Source organism: Chaetura pelagica, unplaced genomic scaffold (assembly GCF_000747805.2).
Source record: "Chaetura pelagica isolate M959 unplaced genomic scaffold, ChaPel_1.0 scaffold142, whole genome shotgun sequence".
NCBI lineage: Eukaryota > Metazoa > Chordata > Aves > Apodiformes > Apodidae > Chaetura > Chaetura pelagica.
In genome coordinates, this window is record NW_009952973.1 from 7731890 (window position 1) to 7742069 (window position 10180).

Below are 10180 nucleotides of genomic sequence, written 5' to 3' on the forward strand. Positions count from 1 at the left end.
TAAGTGGAGATGACAGTGCTCAGTGTCTTTCAAAAATAATCACCCATTGAACTGATATAATCAAACAATAAATAAAAAAAAAACATGTTCAGCTGAGTAGTGTGTGTGTTCACCAGTGTCAAAACCCTAACAAAACCCTGAAAGACTAACAACAGTTTTCTTGCAGGCTGCCTTTAGATCCACCAGCTGCAAGGACATTAAAATATTTTATTAATTATTCAAACACTGGACACCTTCTTTCATGGAAGATGAGTTGCTCACTAGTTTTGGTCAAGTGGCTTTTGGGAAACTTTCAGAGCAAAATAACCCATCAACAGGAAATCGGAATGGAAAATGCCAACCATGCACAGATATATTACTGCTGGAACTCAGTAACACATGCAAGACAAAGGAAAGGCCAGAACATACCAAAGTAGCAATGGCTAAGAACTTAGTAAAGTTTTCACAGTGTTTCATACAGTCTTTTACTTTAACACAAGTGCATCACTTACCACCACTATTGTTCAGACATTTTAAAACATCTCTTGGCCATGCAGATCAGTTTGAGAAGAAAACAGCAAATTACACTTCTTAGGCATTTTTAGACATTAAGTACAACTTATAATTTTATTTTTATATTCAGTCTTATCAAACAGATGTTTTCAAGATTTCAATCATTCTAAGTGTTGGGCTTTAACATTCTTTCCAATTTTGCTGGATCCTGAGTGCTAAATACCCAAAGAACTAGCCCAATACACAAAGCTAAGCTTTGTTCAAATAGCCAAGTTATTACATGAGCAGAAAGTATGGGGAATTTCTTATTGGCACTCCTAAATTTCTTCCTTCCTAACTTTGAGATGATCAAATTTTATTCAGTTGTTCTCATACATCTTTGACTCCTGGAAACATTACTCTACTTGGGTGATATATGAAGAAGCAGAACTAGATTCAAGAACATTACTAACTGTTTTGTTTGGGTTTTTTTCACTCTGCCCAAAGAACAAAATACACATTTTTCCCCACATGGCAAATTCTATTTGACGTCACATCACCACCACTCAACATTAACTCATAAAACAGAGACTTACTCCACTGTCAGACACAGCAGGGGAAAATTGTCCAGAGGATAAATGGGAGGCTCTTTATCAGATATAATTGCTTGCTCATAAGGAGAGAATCCAGCTTCCCCTTAGCTATTCTTTCATAAATTAATAATTTGTTAAAATCATAATCACAAGAATTTTAGCTATTACACAAAATTCAAGTTTTAAAAACCAAGAATAAATTAGTTACAGCCTTGTAAACCATTGTTCATTTTTGTATCATATTTGGGGAAAAAAGAAAGTTCCTCTATATAATAAATCAGACAGTACAAGGCACACATCACACTTAAAGAATCCAAAGTGATAAAACCAGCAGATGTCTTCATTTTCTTTGTTCGCTGGTGTAATTGTGCTATAGACACTGTAAAAATACATAGATTTTTGTTTACGTTACAGTCATTTGAAAATATTTAATGACTGTGCTTTTTCTGGTAAAATGTTTGTGCTGTTTTATAGTACAGTATGATTTGAAGTTCTTGGAATGAATCTTCTCAAATGTTCTCAACAAAGCTGCCAGGGAAAAGGCCAGTTTTTCCATTTCGTTGCAGAGTGCCTTTGAACCAGCCATCCTCACGCTTTTTGTGAACAAAAACAATGTCACCTTCCTTAAGTTCAAGTTCTGCTTCACTCTGAGGAGGATAGGATACCACAACCCTGTACCTGTGTAATTAGAAAAAAACACTTTCATTTAGGGTTTTCACTTTTTTTTTTTTTTTTAAAACCAATGCTTTTAAAAATATCCCTGTGCATGTTAAAACATATGGAAACAGGAGTTAAAACTTAAGAAAATAGGAAACTGCCTAGAACTGTTTGCTGAGTATGCAGCAACTTAAAATTTAAGTACCTCTTGAACAGAAAATAACAATATCAACTTAACTTATTTAAGTCAAATATATGCATGTCCTATCAAGTTTTTTTTTCACTCAGATTCCTGTAAAAATATATACAATGGTTAAGTCACAGAGGAAAAGTGTCAGCATATTTTTGGATATAACTTTGCAGACTCTTCCAGTCAGCATGACTCAATAATAATCAAAGCATTCACAGAAGTAACTGGCCATGATTTTACAACTGTATGTTTCATATGATACCATACCAGGGAAGGCTCTTAAGAAAAGGCACAGAACAAAAATAAGCAACTAACAAAACCTATTAATGTGCATTGTTTGGTTTTTTTTAGTAATTTTTGTTTACTCCAGAAGCTTTTCAGGATAGAATGCATGTAGTCTTATTTGGACACAGTTGCACCATTTGTGTACTACAATATTAAAAAGAAGCATTTTTAGAAGTGTTAAACTCAACAATTTTCTTAAGCATGTGATTAAAAAAAAAATGTGTATTACCTAATTACAATGGATCTTTTAAGTTAATTCTGTAATACTGAAACAAAGATAATACAGAACAAAAATTAAGTCTGTCCATATAGTTAGAAGAATTCAGAAAAGAGTAGCAGCAGTGTGTAAATAATTAGTCTCTAGGGAAATCTATGTGTAGCACATTATATTAGGATTTAATCAGCAATCAAACTTTATTTACTGGTGACTTGTAAATTATGACTTTCTCTCAATTATGACAATTGCCAGATTTCAGAGCATGGGAATTATTACATTCATGCTTCACAGAAGTTACCAAGCCAAGTACAAGCTCTATTACTGTACAGCTTCAGAATGCTCCTCATCCAACCCAGGCAGCATAGCAAATGCCTGCACTAACCTCTGCTGTGGGCAACTTGGGTTTTAATGCTGACTTAGGACATAAGAAGCAAACATTTTTTTATCGACTTTAAGATTAATTAAGATTATAAACTACTTGAGATGGAACAACAGCCTCTACTCAGGCAGGATGAGATAGTAAAGGATACAGAACTGCAATAAAGCTATGAAGAATGTCTACCATTGTAATAAGCAGGTTGATTTCAGGCTGAAAATTAATAAGCATACTACTTAACACATACATAACACTAGTTTCATCCTAAAGAAAGTCCATTAAAAATGGGTTTCAATAAAGAATATCTGCCTTAATTACCTTCTGCTCTGTCAAATGCTGTCCTGTGAACATTTACCTGGAAATACAGATAGTTTCTTTTTCTAACACTTGTCTGTCAGTAACCTCTATGCACTCCTGAATTGATAGGACTAGTCTGTTGTTTCTTTAGACTCTACTGATGCCTCCTGAGTGCTAAAACCAACAGCTTTGCAAAACCCCCATCTTCTCTAGATGGATCTCTAGAGGATTACCAACTTGTGCAGAAATGCTGTTCTCTTGAGCTTTCCATAGTTTTGAACTCCCTCAACCCTGCAGTAATTTAGTACATCTCATTAACTTATATCTCATTAACTTTTACTTTCCCGAATAGTATGATATCCATCTTGTAATCTAATGTCTAAAACAAAAGCACAACACCCCTGGTGTTAAAATGCTATTTTACTTTATTTTTCAATGTTTAATGAGAAGAAACCCAGAAGGCTTTGCACATCTAAATCACATCTTTTTTTATGACAAGCCATCAAATTTTGTCACATTTAACAAATTTTATTTGCCCAAACAGAGGTGATCAGATCCAGACTCATCACACATTCACACAGCTGTCTATTCAGATGACCTTCACTCACCTGTGAAACAGAAGCTATTACTGCATTACCTATTTCGTCACCTACAACATACTGCCAAAAGTACCCACAGCAATGCAGAGCAAAAGCCTTATGCTTTAGCACCAGAGTTCATTGTCAAGTCCCTGGAGAAATCTAATCACATTTACTAAGTGTGGCCTGTTTTGGAAAAATATGTTCATTCCCATGTGTTTTTATCTTCCAAAACACTTATTTGTTTATCTGCCTATTCAGTATTTGCAAACATTTTCCATGTCTGTAGGACAATAGTGCAGATATTTTGTGGTCACCTAATCTATAATATTTTACATACATCTTGCACAGTACATGTTTTCTTCTATTGTCTTTGACTGTCTTACAGTATTTTTTGTTAATTTTCATAATATTATCCTAATTCTCTTTAATCAGCTACTGATAAAATATTAGCGTAATAAAAATTCAAGTATTTCCAGAAGCAGCCACTATATTTGCCTTAAGTTCTTTCCTAATATTCCTAATGTGTCTGGCTGTATCCCACATTGATCTTGCATTCTGTATTTATGAAAATTTTTTTTGTCTTTTTGAGAAGTGGAATGGTGGGTGGTGTGTCTTCACATTTCTCCATTCTACTTTTCATTTTTAATATTGGCATTTCTCACACTTTTCAGTAACATGAAAAAAAGATATATTTTGCATGTTTCTCCCTTTCTTCCTTGCTTCTGGTTCAGTGGACAGAAAATACCACTTTTCTTCCCAGCTACTTGTAGTTGATTTTTGGACAATTATCTATGGTTTTACTGATCACCAAGTGAACAAAAATATGTTCTCACATGCAGAAAACTTTGGCTGAAGAAAACACAGAAAGTTAGAATTACTATTATTACAGAAGTTAAAATAATACTTATTATTCACCTTCTTGCTTTAGTTGCTTTTTCCTCACACTTTGAATTTTTACTTTTCAGCTCATGTGTGCCTTGCTGTTGTGCAGCTCTCCTGCCTGCTGAGTAGGTGCCTTGACTTCTACAGATAATCAGCTCCCATCTAGGGCAGACTGATTCTCAACATTTAATTAACAGCATTAAATACTGCCAAGTGTGATAAAACCTGCCGCTCTCTAAAGCCACTGGCCTGCTCACTGGAAGCAGATGTTACACCAGTCATTTTGTGGTGGATAAAGTCACTTAGAGTCACTTTAATCACAGAACAAAGTTACCACTGTCTGTCACTGTAACTAGATGAAGGATTCACATTATAGCTTAGCATATGCTGTGATGTGTATTGAGGTTCAACTTCAGGTATTTAAACAGAATTACAGGGTGCTGGGAAGTTTATTATTACACTGCAGTAAAATTTAAGGCTATTTAGTCAATTTTCCCTTTAAAAGAGAAAGCTCATGAAAGAGCTTGAAATATTCTTTTACCTCTTGTCATGGAAAAATATAAACCTACCAGATAACCAAATTAAGTGTGTATTCATAGCAGACCATGGCACTCTCTGGGTACTGCAGGGAGTTGGGTCTATCTTTTTAATGAAAAGACAGTGATCTTTGGAATTATCTGTGCTGCATCAATACAAGAAATCACAACACCCCAAGCCAACTTGTGTCTTGGCTGGAGAATCAGAAAAAACAACTGATCACCACTGCAAAGTCTCAGGTGATGGGAGTTCTCCAAACTGCTCTGAACTGGAGGCAAGGCTTGCTGAAGTTTCTGTGTAACTTCTCTGCTCCTTCTGTACAAGGAACATACAGAAAACCATGAACCACAGTGAGCAACCAACCTAGTGCACAGGAGAAGAATGAACATAGGAATGTGAACTAGAGAGAAGACCTGCAATAGTAAGATGGAAGGGAATGTCATAATCTTCCCTTCCTTTAGTAAAATGGCCACTCATACTAAGTATCCACCTGCAAATCCATGTCACAAAGAGCTTGTTTGCTATCAAACACATCAAATGCCATCCCATTTATTCTCTATTATTGGAAACAAGTATACAGTTTTTCTTCCACTTCTCTGTTGAATATACAGGAAAGACAGACTCTAGAACAACCTGCAATTCTAGTGAGCAGAGAAACAGTGGGATCAGAGTGAAAAATAGATATTTCACCTTAAACAAAGCAAGGAGTTTGGTGAAAACTGTATCAGAAACAGGAACATTTTCAAGTGCTTTCCAGAGTTGAACCAATTACTTTTGCACCTAATTAATGTAGAATAATCAGCACAACCTGACTCTTATATCCTCTAGCCACCTTTGAAAATAAAACTTGAACACTAATAATTATACTGCAAACCAGAGTCTCTTTTTTTCCAGTTAGATTGTAGCCTGTGATTGGAATTGTGGTATGTAAGAGCAGAGTAATATTAGCAGGAGATTTCTCAGTTCTTCAGCTTTCTGTTGAGCTCATCCTCATGAGTATTTTCCTCAACATTAAATTTTCACTGCAGATACTATTTCATCATCAGTATGTTTCTTCCAGACTAATGAAGATTAATTAATGCTTATAAATTACTTTGAAGATATTGAGTACAATGTAAGTAGTAAGTATTCTTAAGCAACACATTTGAGGCAATTTTGGCCTTAAGGAAACAGAAATGTGACAAGAGCACATCAGCAAGAAAAATATTAACACTGCCCTGAAAAGGACAAAGGGAACCCAGATTAAATTCTATTTAAATACACTGACCAAAATGTAACAATTCTGCCTGTCTACCAGGAAGAATGATCTTGTGGGTAGCACTTCTCTGGCAGCAATTATCAGTTAAATAATAGTAAGAATATAGAGATAGAGTAAAAAGAATGTTTGAGTGTATGGTATTACTAGAGCAATAAAAATATAGAGCATAATTTTCTGTAAGATGTTCTGAGAAAAAATTTTCATAATGGAAGTGAAAAAACTACATTTTATGAGGATGCAAATAGCTTTACACAAATATCCACTGGTCATGCCAGAAGGAATTTGATATTATTTTCACATTCTAAACATAAAAACGTATTACTGTGCCAAACAGACTTATTATAATGTGAAAATAAATTACATTATTCTTAAAGAGAAGTCTTTCAGGTTTTATTTTCCATCTGTAAGCGCAGATCTACTTCAGAAAATCACTATGAAGCACTATTTCCTGCTAGGAAATAGCTGCGAAGCAGTAGCAACCTTTTAAAAAATATTAAAAGGTGTGACAGAAGTAAAATAAAATACAAAGTAGAAACTGATACACTGTCTGGATCTTGGTACATTAATATACCTTAAGATCAATGGACCTCCAAAAATACAACAGTATGCCCACACACCATGAGTTAATAGCATCAGAACAGAGTCTACAACAGTCAGCATGAATCAGTTCAGTCCCAGAGCTGTTACACACTGCAACACTACTATTTTTTTCTGTACACCACACAATCCTGGAGCTACTGCAAAAGAAATCCTATGACATCCTTCATATTGCTTGTCTGCAACCAGGAATAATAAAAAGACACAGTAGTTAGAAAACTGCCACTTCCTTCACAGACCATGCAATCTACTGAGGACTTGGAAATTTGAAAACAATACAAAATGGACACAAAAACAAAGTGATAGAACTTCAAAGCAACTTCCTGGTATTTTCGGAGTCTAGACAACTATGTGTTTTCCAGGATTGCTTGCCAGGACACAGAGACTGCCCTAGAGCTTGCTGTGTGGAGTGCAGAGTAATGGAACATTTGGGTAGTAAAAGTAAAAGCATATTCACAACAGCTCAAGAAGTCACACATTAAGTCTACTCATAGATAAGGATCTGATACACCATATATTTAGGTTGGCAGGTATGCGTTGCTAGTAATCTTAAAGGACTAACCTAATATTCATAAATGCAGTATTATAACACGTTCATGTTTTGCAAAATAGGAGGCCTATTTTATCTACCTCAGCTCTCATACCAGACCTGTGACCACCATATTTGAGTGTCTATTCATTCTAAAACCTCAAACTAACACCAAAAGTAAACAAACAAACATGAGTGTTGGTTGGTAAGGATATAAAGCACTGTTAAAAAAGGATGCTTCTTTTTGCTATAAAGCCTCAGCATTTTGAAGCAGTTCTAACATACACAAGTGTCAGAGAATGGATATTGTCTTGGTTTGACCAAGTGTAGCAGCACAGGATATTTTACCTTTCACAAACGAGAGGCCTGGATTCATTCAGGATGGGGCCCAGAGATGAGCAGGGCTGCCGAGGCGGCGGCGCTACTGGAATAGGGGAATCCAGGGAACTTGTTTTCCGATGCAGCGTCTCCTGTGTCAGCCCAGAGACCTCGCTGTCAGTGGGACAGGATCCAGCTTTGCTGTGACCACCTGCTGACAGAAGCTCTGGCCCGACTGCACCCTGCAGGGTGAACTCTGCAGCTGCTTGCTCAGCCTCGAGCGTCGGTGATGCCGGAGGTGACAGTCGGGGTTTGCGTTTTGAGGATGCTCCAGAAAGCAGTTTCAGCAAACCCTTTTTTTCTTTCTGTAAAACAAAAGCAGTGCCTCATTTCAGAACAAAAGTCTCCTGTGAAGAGCTGAACGCTTCCTTCTGATAGATGCCACTGTGATCAGAGAGGACTCAAATTGTCAGGAGATACTGGAGATTGTATAAATCACAAAAGATAATTATGAAAATTATAAAAGAGAAAGATAGTAATTAAAACTCTGAAAGAGAAAAACAAGAAGTCATTTAGACCATAAAATGGCTAAATCCTTTTGCTTAGTTAACTTACAGCTTACCTTAAAGCCAATGGCACCGGCCCAAAAAGTTGTCTATAAGAAGACAGATTCCCACAGTGGGAATCTAAGAAGTAAACCATTTCATTAACATGGAAGTTTCTAGGAGGGTGTGAAGAGCCATTTCAAATTGAGCAGGGAGAAAAGTCTGCCCTGAAGGCTGCTGCTTAGGTAAGTGTCTTATTTATCCTCCTTTAGTAAGGGAAGACCTTCATGATTTAACAGAAATTTGCCAGAAGGTAAATGTATTGTGTTTTGCTGCTCTGCTAGAGGGAATAATTGTAAACATTCTTTTTGCTTGCCCAGACAGGAATCCCTGAAAACTATTACTTACCCTGAAGAGAATTACTTAAGTAGCTTTTGTGTTTCTTTTTCTTAGGGTTGTGGAAGTGATCTTCTTACCAACCCTTTGAGTGAGTGAATTTAATGCTTATTGAGAGGTGCCAGATTGTAAGCCCTGGAGACAAAAATAAGCTATTTAACCATAGAAAGACAAAAGCATGAGCAACGTGAGATTTTTATTAGAGTTTGGGATGCAGTGCAATTGGTGAACTGCAAATGAAAAATATCCTCTGTCCTTCTTCCAAGTCTCCAATAACTTAAAGCTATTTCAACAAAGAACTGCTGTCTAGGAAATGGGAAGGAAAAACAGAAACTCAAAGAAACTAGCATAGTCCAGATGTTTTAGTATCTTTAGCCTTAAACCAGAAATAAATTTTCTAAAAACCCTGCCTAAGGGCACCTCAGTCTGATGTCAGTGGCTATGGCTAAAGTAATTTTAAAACAAAGTTGTAGCTACCTCTATTCAACAAAAATAATGTAGAAGTGGGCAAAATTAGTGTACAGCCTATGATGAAAACCTTCATAAACTTCACTGTGCATGTGGGTGAAGAGTAGCAAGGTAAAGTGTACAACACTTGAGATGTAATGAAAGTTGTCAAAATGAGAAAACACAATTCCACAATTTTAAACAGAACCAGTTAGAAAGTTGGAGGAATGCTTCTACCCAGAATGTAACATAATCACGGCTTGTTGGGCAGGGAGAATGAGTTTACACACAGAAAAAAACACTTCCAGTAGAAAGCAAGCAAGCAGAATCACTACAGACTTTACTGATCTCTGTTAAGAAAGGACAGTTATGGTTATTAGTTTTATGCTTATTAGTTTACAGATACTTACTGGTAGCATTTGCTAACTATACAATTTTCTTAAGAATTCAGGAAACTGATTGCAGGCAAACAAAAACAAAATACTTAAAATTCCAACAGTCAATATAATAGTTCTTCTGAATTTTATCCATTCATCTTTTGCTCTTCCTGCTTAAGGCATGAACCTGCTACCCTATTTTAACCATTCTCCAAGGTCTGCTGTGTGTTTTATCCATCCTAAATTATTCTTGTATGGCCAAGAACAGATTTGCCCATAGATGAAATCAATCACAAAATGGCTGCCTGAGTTTCAGCCTCAGTCTTAAAAACCTCACAATGCTGCTACCCAGCAAATGTAAGAGAAAAATATGGATCTCTTAACAGTCTGCCTGATGAAAATGGGAGAATTCAAGGATTGATTTTATTCTCTACCCACCTTGCCATCCTTGTCTGCTTTACTGACAGCAGCGTTTCCACCAGCAGCTAAAGCACTCTCTGGAGATGCAGGAGCTCCAGGGTGAGTGTTTACAGTTCTCCCACTATTATCTCCCTCCAAAGATGAAGCCACAATGTTGGGAGAATTCAAAGAAGCTGCTGCACATGCCAGTGGGATGGCTGAGCGGTT

General features: G+C 36.4%; 1 protein-coding gene across 1 annotated transcript in view; it reads right to left on the bottom strand.

Moving 5' to 3' along the window:
* Window positions 1-1320: 1320 nt before the first annotated feature.
* The window catches only part of SH3RF1 (SH3 domain containing ring finger 1), a 76747-nt gene continuing 67887 nt past the window's right edge, over window positions 1321-10180 (bottom strand). Inside the window, exons 10-12 of the mRNA XM_009995936.1 lie at window positions 9992-10180; window positions 7819-8153; window positions 1321-1742 (exon numbers count right to left, since the gene is read on the bottom strand). The exon at window positions 9992-10180 is cut by the window's right edge and continues 1 nt beyond it. Of these exons, the coding sequence (XP_009994238.1) occupies window positions 1574-1742; window positions 7819-8153; window positions 9992-10180 (693 nt within the window). The 3' untranslated portion in view covers window positions 1321-1573. The remainder of the gene's footprint in view (window positions 1743-7818; window positions 8154-9991) is intronic.